Below are 15,488 nucleotides of genomic sequence, written 5' to 3'. Positions count from 1 at the left end.
AAAGCCCTAGTAAGTAGTCCAGTGGCCTCATACCTTAAAAACCTCATGCAGGCTTCATGGCACTGGGGAAACATTGTTGTTGATGGTTTGCTGGTTTCGTCTGAACAGCTCCCACTCGTCTTTGGTGTGCTGGAGGAGGCGGGCCCGTGTCCTCTCATTCTCTTGCTTCCATGCATAAGGTGACCAGATTTATTGGAGCTAAAAGCTGGACACTGTCACTTGTGTGTGTGTGTGTGTGTGTGTGTGTGTGTGTGTGTGTATGTGAGAGAGAGAGAGAGAGAGAGAGAGAGAGAGAGAGATACACTTACTTAAATGCAAGTGACGGCGACGGCTGCTAGGCAACACCTCACCCTGAGGCTGCTAATTAAACACTAATGTCTCAAACAAACTCCAATGACTAATATATAGTATGGTACGGTGAATGGGCCGACCATAGTTACCAGTTAGTATTACAGATTTATATCAGCAATTCGGTATTTCATTTGGTTTGGATTAGGCATAATTTTACTAATTCATCTTAATTTCATAAAAGAAGGTCATATTATATCTAATGTAATAGTAATTTTCTAAAAGTGGGATATTTTAGATAATTTGCACAAAAAAGCAGGACATTTTATTCACAATTAAAAAGCGAGACAGATGCAGCGATACCATCCCGCCTAAAGGTGGGACTCTGGTCGCCTTATCCACATGTTGACAATCTGGGCCCAACTCAATCTCAATGGCTCTGCACTAATATTTGATTTGTCACGTCAGTATACTTCTCTCACGAGCCAGTCCTTGATATCGCCACCTGTCTAGAGCTTGTTATCTGATGTCGCTATAGAAGGTGTAATGCAGCTTTATGCACGGAATAGTAACTCCTTTATATGATGCCCTGAATGAAAGAAAATAGACAAATTATGTAGCCGCAACTTCGCATTTCATTCTCCCTCCCCTCCCTCATGCCACCCAAGCACCATCGCTCGTCCCCCCACCCACGTGCCCTTATCTCTCTGGCCCCTCCCTCTCAGCCCCTCTTACTCCAGTGTGACTTGCCGCGCATAAAGGAGCCAGTCTGAGGCACAGGGTACAGGAGTATTTGTGATTATTTATGGTCTCGACCGTACCTGCAAAGACATTAAAGCTGTTACAAAGAGCTGCATCACCAAAAATCCTTACCAGAAATAAAGTGAAGTCTGGCTTGAGTGGCAGGTGAAGGTGTGTTGAGGGTAGATAGGCTAGTTACTAGGTGACATGGGCCTCTTTGGGAAAGCCCCATCACCTATGCCGAGGCCCTCAAAGTCAAACTCAGGCTCCAGCACCTCCACTTCCTCTCTGTCCACTTCTCCTCCTTCATCCACCCTTGCTGGCTTGTCCAAGTCTTGCAGAATAGCAGCCACATTCTGTCTCTCATGAAAATATTGTGTGATCTGGGATTGTCTCTGCTCCTTTATGTTTCTGTTGTAGATAGCCATCACTTGAGACTTTAAATCACTCAAGGTCAATAGGATGTTGGTAGCCTCAGGCATAGTACTGGTGTATGCATCGAAGGTGGTTGCCATGTCGGTTATGGTGGACAGGGTGGTCGCAAGATGGCCACCAACAAATGAGCATCGGTATGCGTCGTCAGCTGCCGGCTGGGAGCATCGAATTGTGGGGAAATTCATGAATTGTGAGACAACTCGGAAACTTTTATGTGAAAAATGAGGCGTTGAAGTAAAATGTGTCCAAATATAAGGAATTACTATATATATATATATATATATATATATATATATATATATATTTATATATGAGGCCACGCATGCGAGTTTGTACCAAGCGCCACCCAAGCCAATCATGGTTTTTCATGTTATATCACTATTTTGACCCTTCTTTTATAACCCAGGCATGTCGCTTGCTACAATTTTGAACTAGACATAAGGTTGAAAGTCCTCCAAAATACAACACTGAAATCGATTTGTGAGGTGAGGGTGGGTGACAGACCGCCAGCGCGTGCGAGTTTGTGCCAAGCAACACCGACAGGGTGAGTCAGTGCCAATCCACTTGCTATACACTGTTAGCTATTGTTAGCATCTGACAATTGTTATGAATATAATTTTATGTACCAGATTATTTAGTAAATTTTGCAAATCCTCTAACATGTTAAATAAGGTCAATATTGTTTCTCATTAACCCAGAAACTCTTATGCTAATGATATGGCTACGTGCTATTTTCAGCGTTTCCAGCGCATGCTGTTGGTGGTACTGCGAAGGCCCAGTTTCGCCTCGCGTGTCATTCTCCACATACAAAAGCTACACTTTTCCTTTTGTGTGTGTGTGTGTGTTCATTGTGCTCTTAATGTCTTCTGATAGTATGTTGATGACCCTACCGCTGGGCCTTCAGGGGTGCAAGAGAGCGGCCCTGCTGAAGGCTCCAAGTCTTTTAAAGTGGCTGTTTTTTACACCTACAAAGCTCGCCCTGGTCTTAGGGATAAAGCACATGGTATCAGTGTGGCTGCTTTGAAGAGCAGTGATAGTCATAGTGATGATGGTGATAATGGTGCGGTAGTGTGCTGTTATGTGAGGATGCTGGCGATGGTGATATGGCTCCTGGTGCCGTAGTTCGTCGTGGTGAAAGTGATGGGGTTGTTGTGATGATAGTGATGATGCTGGTGATAATGGTGGATGTGTGGCACTACCTGAGGGCACTGGGGGTGGTGATAATGCACGTAGTGGCCTAGTGCATTATCACCACCCTCTAGTGCATATTTGATGTCTTTATGTCCATTAACAACTATGTACTGAATGGTTTTGTGATCATGAACTTTGAGTGAAAATTCTGTCGCACTTGGAAAACAGGTGTTTTCTCTTGCTCTAATTGGTTTATCCAAAGTTTGTTTATATATTCATAATCTGCATCCTTTCCTCTTTGCTATGGTTTTTTAATGGAGTCTCTAGCATTATTAATAATGGAGTTATACTTCGTTGAAGTTGTATACTAAAAATCGCCGATTTTCGGCATTTCGAAAAAAAACTATAATTTCGTATATTTGCGTATATTATTTTCAGTGACTAACAATATGGGCATATTCGGCATATTTTACCCTTCGTTATGGTCTTTGAATGAAGTCTCTAGCTTTAAAAACAACGGAGTTATGATCGTTTCAATATTCGCAAACTTTAAATGCGATTTCTGGCTTTAAAAGAAAATGTCACTTGGTACAAACTCGCACGCGCTGCCTCATATATATATATATATATATATGTGTGTACAGTAATCCCTCCAATATCCGACGTAATAGAGCCATAGGGAGGTCCGGATAGTGGTCCTGTCCGGATACTGGGCCCCAGCTTCTGGACTTGTACTTTTGGACCCTAACTCAGAAAAACACCTATACAAGTCCCTCTGGACATGCATAGCACCTATTTAAGACCCAAATCACACCAATAAGGGACATAAAAGACTGAAATAAATGCAAAAGAAGCATAAAATGAGGTTTTTGAGGTACGTTCATACAATATTCAACATTCTGGGTACTTACAAGTCCCTGGCTCCTGGACTGGTAGTTATGGACCCTAACCTAGCCTAGCTAAGAAAAACACCTCCCTACTGCACATGCATAGCATCTAAGACACAGCATATTCACACCAATAAGGGACATAAAAGAGTAAAATGAGGTGTTTGAGGTAAGTATAGTATGGAAAATACAATAGAGTACAGTATGAAACATTCTGCCTACTTACAGCAAGTCCATGGTCATCTCGATGAATAACCGCCTCCTCTCAGACTCTGACAGTAAGATGCATTTCCTGAAGCACTTGCAGTACACTGTTCATGAAGTCTTGCACTGAACTGTCATTCGCACTCATAAGTCCATTCTCTTCACAGTGCGCACTCTTGTCTAAATTATGCTCCATTGTAACTTAATAAGTGTTGCACTCTGCACTTTAAGTCTTTCCACTCTTATAACCATTTTCTAAAGCAAAAACACACAAGTCTGTTTACGTTAAATTTAGTCCAAAAGTTGTTTGTCTTTTCACTCACAACTGTAAATCCTTAACACAATGCACTGTTTTTTTCACTGCACAACACTGTAAATTCCCGTATGGTCTAGTGGAGAAGTTCTTGGCGTCTATTCACTGTCAGAGTCCGAGAGTATCGCTGGCAGGTGACCTAGGGGTGCGTCACTGGGTCATGGTGATGGCGTACCCACTGCAGACGACTCTGAAGACAGACCCAAACTCACGTCGAGCGGTGACTCCACCGTGGCTGATGTGCTGAGCTGCGGCTCGGAGCATGAGGGCCTTTCTTGGGGAAGCAACGGAGTGGAGCCAGGGCTGAGCACTGCAGGGGTCACGGGCCTGAAAAAGCTGTCAATCATTGATTGACGCAAGGAACAACGATTCTGATGATTAATGATGCCCTGCCTGAAAGCACGCACTTCCTCCACAAGTCCCAAGGGCCTCATCTCCCTGTCGCAGTCCGGGTGTTCCAGGTAGTCCAGAACGAACTCTAGGTGTTCCCGGAGTGCGCTCAGCTTGGGGATGGCTGGAGTTGTGTCATGCTGAGAGGAGTCCGCATCATCGTTGCCGTCCTCGTCGGAATCTTCAAGCTGGGTACTGACACCTGCAACTGAAGATGCGATCTCGATATCAGACAGGGTCTGATACCCAGGATCGCCCTCGTCGTCATCCAACCACTCACGCACGTCATCCACATCAACATCATTGCTATGCATACGTAGACGTGCATGGAAGTCATCCACGTCAAAACCTAGGAAATCGTACTCCACATCCGTTCCGAGAAGCAGACGAGACCAACCATTTTCTAGAGTCCTGACGGATTTCCTTCCATGCACTGGCCCAGTTGTAGATTGCAGACTTGATGTTGTAGCGGCGAAGGTTTTCCAAAGTCCGCTGGCCTCGCGTGTCCGGTCCCTCCCTGTGCTTGTCCTTGTCCTCGAGAACAACCATCACCTCGTCCAGGAACTTCCTTCAGTACAGCCTCTTCGTTGCCACGATCACTCCTTGGTCCATTGGTTGGATGAAAGCAGTAGTATTAGGTGGCAGAAACATGCACCTAATGCGGCCATTCTCAGCCACCAATTCCTTGTCGCAAGGGTGGGCAGGTGCATTGTTGAGGAGAAGGAGGGCCTTTACCTGGTCGCGTGGGATTCCCAGTTTCTCCGTCTGGTAATGTATGACCTCCTTAACGAAATGGCGGTGGAACCAGTCTTTGAAGATCTGGGCTGTAAACCATGCCTTCAAAGAATGGTACCAGACGACAGGAAGGACATCCATCACCCCACGAAGACACCGAGACTGCTTTGCGCGGCTAACAATAACGGGCTTAAGCCGGTGCATGCCATTAGCATTGGCACAACACAAAGCAGATATCCGTTGCTTGCAGAGCTTGCGGCCAGGTACACGCTTCTCCGTCTCCTCGGCTAGAGTGTTCGTTGGCAAAGAGCAATAGAATAAACCAGTCGTCAGCATTGTAGACTTGACCAAGAGTGAGGCCCTCCCTGTCGATCAAGCCCTTTGTCTTGTGCCGAAACTCATCAACTCCATCCTTGTTAGCGTCCAAAGCTTTGCCATGAGCCATACGGTTGGTAAGGCCATGCCGTAACTTAAACACGAAGAGCCAACCCTTGGATGCCTTGAAGTCTAGGGCGTCGTGAAGCCTGGCGAACTTCTCAGCAGCAGCCTTCAGCTCTATACCACGTACCATCACACCAGCAGCACATTGCTGTCAATACCAAATCAACGTGGAGCGGTGGACTTCAGCAAACTTAGGAGTAAACATCACCTTCCTCTCTACGTTGCGTTTGCTTCTCAACGAGAAGTCAGCAGTGTACTTTATGAGTTTGTCTCAGGATCTCTTAATATCAAACAAAGTAGATCGGGCCAGATTGAACTTGCAGAGGATGCGGGAAGAAGACCACCCCGCATCTACCTTCTCCAATATCTCCTGCTTCTTCTCCAGAGTCAACACCACTCTCTTCCTCTTCTCAGGCGGCGGGGCCATCATCACACACACTTAGGAGAGGCACAAGAGCAGCACGAGTGCCTGCAGCAGGTAAGGCACCACCACAAGAGCGAGCACGTGGGCAGCCATGACGACGAGCGCTCACTGGCGACGAGAGACAGGCGGTAAGTGGGGAGGATGCAGGGGCGCTCTAGCGGACGTCGGAGGAATGACGCGCCGCAACAAAGCTGTCCCGCTCCCCACGCACCAAGTTCAAATTACGGGTGTTTTTTTTTTTTTTCCTGCGGTTTTCGGACCATTTTGGGAATATTGGAACCCGGAACGATTATGTCCGGTAAGTGGGGATGTTCGGATATTAGAGGGATTATTGTATATATATATTATGAATATGGATTTTTTTTTTTTTTTTAGACTTACGACAAAAGAGAACATCAAAAAAGCCAACCTATGATGAATATTTGTTGTAAAAGAACAGTTTGGACAGTACGTACCAGGTATGATATTTTTTCAGGAAACAAGGCTGACCTGTGCATGCATGGAGCAGTCACTTTCAAAATGAAGGAATGCAAAGGATTATAATGACAGAATCTCTTCAGGTTGCTTTGTCCCCACATTCCTCCTCCTCCTCCCCCTCCTCCCAATAGTGGTGATTAATTTTTGCAACAAGATATTACCTGTGAAGTATTGATAAATGTAGGTGTGTTTCAAGTTAGTTTCTTGGAAAGTAAATTTTGACTGTAGCTTTTATAATTAGGCAACAATGCACAGCAAGGCATCAGAACCATTCCACACTGCAGTGATGAAGACTCTGGACTTTACACTGCGAGAGTTATTGTCACTATGGTTCACTGTGGGACTCCTCAATGTCCAGCGCATCACTTGGGAGTCACCTTGCAACATGCTTCAGAAGGTGGGAGTCCTTATGGTGTATATTTTCATTGTTTTGATGATGTACTGGCTAGAATGCCCTAGTGGAAGTGACCACTTTTTCATGCATGCAAACATGATCCTCTGGAAGTTTCTTAATGGTTTATTTCAAAGCTACCAAGAGTGTTAGCAGGCTGTCATTGTTGTTGTTGTCCTCCTTTTTTATCATCATCATCATCCTTGTTGTCTTCAGTCATCATTCATCATCATCATCATGTCATCATCATCATCATTGTCATTGTGTCCTCAGTCATGATCATCATCATTGTCATTGTTGTCCTCAGTCATCATCATCACTATCAGTCATCACTCATCTGTCATCATCAGTCATCAGTCATCATCAATCTTCATTTATCATCATCATCAGTCATCCTTCATGATGATGATGATGATGATTATCGTCATCGTCGTCGTCATCAGTCATTAATCATCATCATAATCATCATCATTAGTCATCAATAATCATCATCAGCCATCATCATCGATTATCAGTCATCATTATCATCAAGAACAGCAGCCTGAGCCAGTCCACTGCAGGATGAAGATCTGTCTCATCTTTCTCTACTCTGTCCTCTTGGCTATGAACCAGTTCCATCTATTCCTAGGAAATCTTCAGAATTTCATCTCTAACATTATGGTTGTTGTAGCCCTAGGCTTACCCGGATGTGAACCCAGTGGACTGCAGAGTGTAATTATCTTTCTCTTGCAGTCCATCATCATCCTTTTGGTGGACAGGGAGTGAGTTCAGCAGTGTTTGCATAACCAGGCAGCTCTGCCACCTGTTTACATCAGTGCTACCATGTGAAAATATCTTTCTCCAGCACTTTACTTTAGTGTGACCAACATGAATGATAGCTCAGGACTTCATCAGGCAGTAGGCATGTAGAAGCATTTGAATACTGGAATGCTTTCATAATAGGGCCCAACTATGCTCATGTGGTTGGTAAAGAGAGAGGGTGGAATTCACTGTCAAGGCAATTAGTTATGAATTTTTACCCCAATTACTAAATAATCTTTTATACTTCCCTTTCCTATATCTGGATCTTAGAATGATGCTGATATTTCAGTGTTGAGTCCTAATGTGTATAGGATAAATACAGGTGTCAGAATATGAGGCAGTCCATCCCGTCCGCAACTGGACAGACCTGAAGCGTCGTGTGGGCCTCTACCGCCGCTGCTTCATCTTCACCCACTCTTGCATGCCCAAGGAGCCACTTGTTCTCCTCCACATCTTCCTTACCTCGGAAATTTCTCGCTCCATGGCCAAAATCATCCAGAGCTCCAGAACATCATCCTTTGGTGAGCTCAAAATAGGTTGCTCTTGATCTTGTTTTTGTTGTTCTGTACAAAACACTCCACATTTAACATATGCCAAATAATCCAGTAAACCACAGTTTTTTAGTGAAGAATTTTTGTAATATTTAATTGCTTTTAGCAGATAGCTGCTGATTTCTGGCATCATAATCTGTGCTGAGATGAATCTCCTACTTTCTGTGTACTTTTGTACAAGGGTACTGTGGAGGCATGCATCCCCTGTTATCTAAAGGTGCCATGTAACTTTCTAGGAACAAATAATGATATATTACCATCTCTGACTTTCTTTTAAGTATTATGTGGCCAGGGTTAAACAGTTTTATTCAGCTAAGGGATGCTCTACCAGTGAATGGTGAAATGGCAAATATGCCTGATTAGTAATACAGTAGCTATATGGATTTATTAGAAAATGCAGTAGTGGCTGTATTGAAACAGTAAGCATGAAGATGTATGCCAGAGTAATTAAAAATATATAAATTTACTGGTCTCTACAGAGTGTGTTGCCTGAAGCTACTACTCCTGTGCCAAGCCTGCGGTAGGCCTCAACTACTGTAGTCTACTCAGTAGAGGAGATCATATTCTATGAAGTACATTGACCTGGCACTTAGATATTATCCTGAACCACCTCTTTGTCAACTGTAGTGATTCTCATCTTAGTCAGTCATAGTGCATGTCAAGATGTTCTCAGATTTTACAGATTTCATTCTGATCTAAACACCATGTTCTTACAGCCACAGTTTCTTCCTACTTGTGTTGATTCACCCTTTGGACATCCTAAAGCATTTGAAGGAGGTACTGCAAAGGAAGAGGCCAGAGGCTCAGACAAACAAAACCTGGATGCTGCACCATGACCGTGCATGTGCCTACTTGTCGCTCCTTATCCATGACTATGGCGAAGTTTGATACTACTGTCATCCCCCAGTTGCCCTACTCTTAGGATTAGGCCCCTATATTTTCTTCCCTCAAGGTTGAAGTCCACCCTGAAAGGTTGCCAGTTTCAGACAATAGAAGAAATAGAAGAAAATTTGCCAGGTACCCTAAACACATTCACTCTGGGGCATGAAAATTTGCCAAGGACACTAGACAAACGTTCACTGAAGCACACGCACCTTGATGAAAAAGTGACGTGGCATAATATGGCTAGTTGAGACTAAAGCTTCATGTTGCCGCTGTACAGCGCTCCCATCGCAATCACACTGTGCCAGCTAGTTGGTGTGCTATTTAAAAAGTTTTTTTTTTTTTTTTTTTTTTTTTTTTTTTGACAGACCTCACCTATATATGTGTATATATATATATATATATATTTTTGGTCCCAACTTTAACATATGGATGTGAGACTGTGGTGTGGCACGAGAATGAAAAGTCAAGAGTAAAAGCAGTGGAGATAGGACTGTTGAGGAATGTATGTGAAGTACAGAGGATGGATAGGATACGAAACAATGTGATTTGTGAAAGATGTTGGGCGAGGAAGTCGGTGGACACTAGAATCGAAGAGATTGTACTGAGATGGTATGGTCATGTGGAGAGAATGGATAACAATAGATTGGTGAAAAAGGTATATCTGAGTGAATTTGAAGGAGGGAGGAGGCGAGGTAGGCCAAGGAGAAGGTGGAGAGATACAGTGGATGAGCGTGTGTGGAAGAGAGGTTTGGAAGTCGATGACGTTGGGGAACTGACAAGAAATCAAGCTGGCTGGATGAATGTTGTGAAAAGTGCATGATCAGGGATTTTGGCACCCCTTTTTAATGTGGCAGTGTTTGAATTGACTCAATCAGACACGTTTGTGTGAAGCTACAGAACGTTGTGAATGTTTTGGCGTATCCGATAGAACCAGGATTCTGGGGGCTTGAATGACGAGTGAATGGACGCGTGACCCATTGAATTGGGCAAATTTGGGCTGTCTGGACATTGCTACTCCTCACTCTGCCCTTGGGTGGGAAAGGAGGTCCGGATGATGATGATGATGATGATGATATATATATATATATATATACTGGTGCTGTATATATATATATATATATATATATATATACCTGTAATGCTGTATGGCAGTGCCCAGGTCTCACTGCCATACAGCATTTCACTCCTAACACATGCTGCATACAAAGGGGTCTTTGTATGCAGCATGTGTTAGGAGTGTAATGCTGTATGGCAGTGAGACCTGGGCAGTGAAGGAGGAAGATATTCGCTGGCTCAGACGTATAGAGGTGACAATGATTAGGTGGATGTGCAGTGCATCCCTGCGTCCGAGGCCTGGAGGGGCTGGGTTTACAATGGGAGAGTTGAGAGGTAGGATGGGACTGGAGTGTATTGGTGTTGTGATGAGGAGAGGTAGATTGAGGTGGTTTGGACATGTGGAGAGGATGGGGGATGATAATTGGGTGAGGAAGGTGAGAAGTGTTAATATTGGGGGTGGGGTTACGAGGGGTAGACCGAGAAAGACATGGGGCGAGGTCATTAAGTGTAACCTTAGGGTTAAGGGACTGAACAGGGAGGCTGCAATGAATCGTGCAGCATGGAGAGCCGCCATTAGGTGACCAAGGCCGACACATGCAAGCATGTTGGAGCCTTTAAAAACGAAATTGTATATATGTATGTATATATATATATATATATATATATATATATATATGTAAGTAACCTCTCTAATATCCAGATGCCCAATAACCGGACACCCCAATACCAGTACATCTTGGGCCTGGTCCTTCAGAACCCCCCCCCCCAGCCAAAAAAAAAAAATCACCCGTAATTTGAAATTGGTGCATGGCGCCGAACAGCTGTGTTTACCCGTGACCCCTTCCTTCCTCCCCTCCCCAGTTACCGCCTAACTACCACCCTGAGTAGACGCTTATCGCAATGGATGCCGCACGTGTTCATTTTTGTGAATAAACAGTGAATAACTGCAATACCTCACCACTAGACCACATGGGAATTTACTGTGTTGTCAGTGTTAAGAAATTAGAATTTAGAGTGCAAAGGATTAAGTGCAGAGTGCAAACTGGCAGTTGAAACTGTGACGGTGCAATTATGAACAGAATGTGCAATGTTAAACAATTATAACTCACAGTGCAAAGAATTAAGTAGCATAACACTGGATTACTGTACATGTTTCAAGAGCATTTTCACCACTGCCAGAGTGTTAGGGGATGCGGGTTAATCTTTGTAACAGCTGCGGACGTGCTGTAAGTACCCTGTACACTGCTAAATATTTTCCATACTCACTTCTAATTCCTCATTCTCTGGGTCCTTTTCATTTATTTCATGCTTTCTGGCCTTTATTTGTGTGAATAGGTTCTTAAACCCCCTCTTGGCACAAATGTCCACTAAAGCACTGCCATTCTCATGTGTCTGAGCAGGCACACCCCACTCACCAACTACTCCATCCACCTTCACATTCCCTACTTTACCATTCATATCACCAATCAGAAACACTCTCATTTCTTTCAGATTTTTCCATGCACACTTCCACATTTGTCCAGAACTCTTCTCTCACTCTGCTTGCACGATCTTGCATTGACGCATACGTGCACACTATATCCCACATTTGTAGTCCTACTTTCAATCTTACCCACACAATCCTTGAGCCAACTGATCCATACTCTCTTACATTTTCCATCCATCCATCCATCATCCAATCCTACATTGCCCCATGAGGAGCGTAGGAGCCCGGGGCTAGGCAGTTGGTCCCGACATTTAAGATGAGACATTTGGACTAAATGCTCTCAACTCTCCAAGTCGAATTCTTCTCACTCCTTCTGGCACCTTGCCAAAAACCTTTCTCACAACTTTACTTCATCATCTTTCCCTCCTCTTTTCTACTCTGATGGATCTGTAGCTATTTCTTCTACTGATGGCATCTGGCAATAGATAGATAGATAGATAAAGCAGATCTCTTCGCCCAGATTTTCTCCTCCAATTCCACCTTAGATGATTCCAGTGCTGTTCCTCCAGCACTTCCCCCCTCTGACTTCCTCATGGCTGACATTAAAATTTCTTCAGCTGATGTATTTTCTGCCATCACATGCCTCAATATTAATGAGGCATATGGGCCTGATGGAGTCCGTCCTGTTGTCCTCAAGAACTGTGCTTCTTTGCTTACACCCTGCTTAGGTAAACCCTTTCACCTTTGTCATTTTCCTTCTCGCTGGAAGTTTGCTCTTATTCAGTCAGTCCTAAAGAAGGGTGACCATTCCCAACCCTCTAACTGTCGTCCAATTGCTTTAACATCCTGTGTCTAAAAAGTTTACGAGACAATTCTTAACATAAAAAATTTTGCAACTTCTTTCCTATCACAACCTTCTTTCTGATCATCAGTATGGGTTCTGTCAGGGACGCTTCACTGGCGATCTTCTTACCTACCTTTCAGACTCTTGGTCATCCTCCTCTCAGGACTTTGACAAAAGCTTTGCCATTGCACTTGACATCTCAAAGGCTTTCAGTTGAGTTTGGCATAAATCTTTAATTTCCGAACTGCCCTCTTACAGTTTCTATTCTTCTATCTGTGGCTTCATCTATAGTGTCCTTTCTGGTCATTCTATAGCCGCTCTTGTAGATGGCCATCATTCTTCTCCCAGATCTATCAACAGTGGTGTTTCTCACGGCTCTGTCCTACCACCAACTCTCTTCCTTTTATTCATCAGTGACTTTCTAAGCTGTACATCTAACCCTATCCACTTGTAACCCTCTTCCTTTTATTCATCAGTGACCTTCTAAGCTGTACATCTAACCCTATCCACTTGTATGCTGATGATTCCACCCTTCACCTTTCCATTCGGTTCTTGCAGTTACTTCAACAAAATGGGATGAGGCTATGCCACACTTAATGTCTGACTTGGCTCGTATCTCTGACTGGAGTAAAAATAATCTTGTTGTTTTTAATGCATCAAAAATTCAGTTTATACACCTATCAACCCAACACAATCTTCCACAGGAGTACCCACTAATGTTTAATAATATCCAGCTCAATCCTGCATCATCCTTGAACATGCCTGGGGTTTCATTCACTCGGGACTTATCTTGGAAAGATCACATTACATCTCTTGTAGAATCTGCTTCCAAGAGATTAGGTGTGCTAAGCTGACTCCATACGTTCTTTTCCTCTGCACAGTTGTTGACTTTATACATGGGTTTATTCGCCCCTGTGTAGAGTACAACTCTTATGTGTGGGGAGGCTCCCCACATACAGCTCTTCTCAATAGAGTGGAGTCAAAGGCTTTTCGTCTCATTAACTCTCCTCTTACTGGCTCCCTTCAACCCTCTGTCTCTTTGCCACACTGTTGCATCTTTATCTCTTTTCTTTTGTTTCCTCTATGGTCACTGCTCCTCAGAACTGTCTGCTTGCATCCTTCAACCTCTACTACTGGTGCGTAGCACCGTCTATCACAAACTCTCATCCCTTTTCTGTCAAACTCTATTATGCAAGAGTTAACTGTTACTCCCAGTCCTTCATTTATGCAACAGGTCACCTCTGGAACTGTATCCCTCTTTCAGTATTTCCTACCTCCCATGACCTCCAGTTTTTCAAACGCAGTGTGTTCAAACATCTTGAAATGAACTGATCTCAAATTTGGCTCTCTTTTGTATTGTTTTTGTTTTTTTCTTGGAAGGAACTGTTATGCGGGCTCCTAGTCTTTGGTTCCTTCTTCCTGGCACAAAAACTATATACTGTATATATATATATATATATATATATATATATACAGTGGAATTTCAAATTTCGATGGGCATATGTACCTAAAAATCACCACGAAATTCAAATCATCAAATTTAAACTGAACTTCTTATGGGAAAAATTAGTTTGGGTGTCCGGGGCCTCCGAACCTAACTGCCTAAAATCATTATTTTTTTGCCCACACCCCCTGTAAACTTTATGAACTATAATTGTGGTTAAGTAACTGTAGTTCTGCATTGTATTGCCATACTGTCAGCAAGTGTATTCTTGGTGTATTTCTGCCCTTTCCTGTATTGCCATTTCTCCTTTGGCTGCGAAGATTTAGATGCCAGGCTGCTCTCGTCCATTACCACTGCTACCTGAAGAACCACTCTTGCTTGCCATCTTGAAACAGGTAAGTTGCGACGAAAATACAAAGAAAATACGTACAACTGAATTGCAGTGAAATGCATGTCCACATGTGGAAGGTACAGGCTGAAAGTGCAGCACTTGGCTGTAGAGGGCTGGCTGCTGGCAGGACAGCCGCAAGATGGCCGCAGACAACAGAGCATCGCCTTCCCATGGCTTGTTGTTGTTCGTGCCTACTCCCATCCGGGAGCTCTTGTCCTTAAACAACATGACTGTTTTTTTTCTCAGTCTCTATTGTTCATTTATGTGTTGCTCCTTATATTCATAATTACCGTACTTCTCTTCGTTTCAGTATTCTGCCTACTGTACAGTATTTGCTACCACCTGTAATTCATTTTGTTTTAGTATTTCTACTCTTGATTCTCTTCCTTTAATTTCTCTTGTTATATCGTTGAGCTATTAAAGTATTGATTAATTAATAATAAGTATATTTATAGAATGAGAATCGTCCAGGGTGCGAATTGTCCTGACGGGAAATCGTCCATGCTTTGAGAGGGAATTATCTGACGGGTGAATTGACTTGACCATGAATTGTCTCGGAACCATATGATCGTATGCATCATATACTGTATGAATAAATGATGATTTTCATTCTCTTCTTGACACATGTCACATATGATATTAGGTTAGGCTCATACTTTTTCTTATAATTTTCCTTCACTTCTAGCATTTTGGTTTGCATCAAAAATATTATCTTTGCTTGTCTCGGTTGGAGTCTGGCCATGAGAGCATCGAAATACGTGACTTTGCATTGAAAAGTAAGGTAGGCACACCACTCCAAAATGCATCGAAATTTGATTAATTGAATTCTAAACTGTAGAAATTTGAGTTCCACTATATATATATACAGTATATATATATGTATATATGTACAGTAATCCCGCATTTTTTGCGGATTTTTTGTCTACGGTTTTGCCCTCTCGCGGATTTTCTTAGCATTAATAAGTTCAACTAAAATATCCTTGAATATACAGAAAACAAAAAATTTGAAATTCCCGCAGCTTCCAATTGTAGCGCGGTAAACTCACGCCACCCTCTGTCCCTTTCCCGCGGCCCCTCTGCCAGTGTTACCATATCTAGCATAATTTTATTCCTTTAGCATAATTTTGATCAAATTTTCGAGTCTGGAATATTTTTTAGCATATTAGAAGTTTTAGAATCATTCTAGCATAATATAGAATGGAATGGAATATTTTTGGAATAATTTTATAAAAG

At 43.0% G+C, this 15,488-nt stretch overlaps 1 protein-coding gene across 1 annotated transcript in view; it reads left to right on the top strand.

Moving 5' to 3' along the window:
• Positions 1-15,488, top strand: part of LOC145392702 (malonyl-CoA decarboxylase, mitochondrial-like) — a 203,782-nt gene that overhangs the window by 90,424 nt on the left and 97,870 nt on the right. Inside the window, exons 5-6 of the mRNA XM_080267005.1 lie at positions 6,708-6,863; positions 7,981-8,179. Coding sequence (XP_080123131.1) covers positions 6,708-6,863; positions 7,981-8,179 — 355 coding nt within the window. The remainder of the gene's footprint in view (positions 1-6,707; positions 6,864-7,980; positions 8,180-15,488) is intronic.

Source organism: Coenobita brevimanus, chromosome 23 (assembly GCF_032717465.1).
Source record: "Coenobita brevimanus isolate Jiangsu-jjx chromosome 23, ASM3271746v2, whole genome shotgun sequence".
Classification (NCBI taxonomy): domain Eukaryota; kingdom Metazoa; phylum Arthropoda; class Malacostraca; order Decapoda; family Coenobitidae; genus Coenobita; species Coenobita brevimanus.
This window is presented reverse-complemented; position numbering and strand designations above follow the sequence as displayed.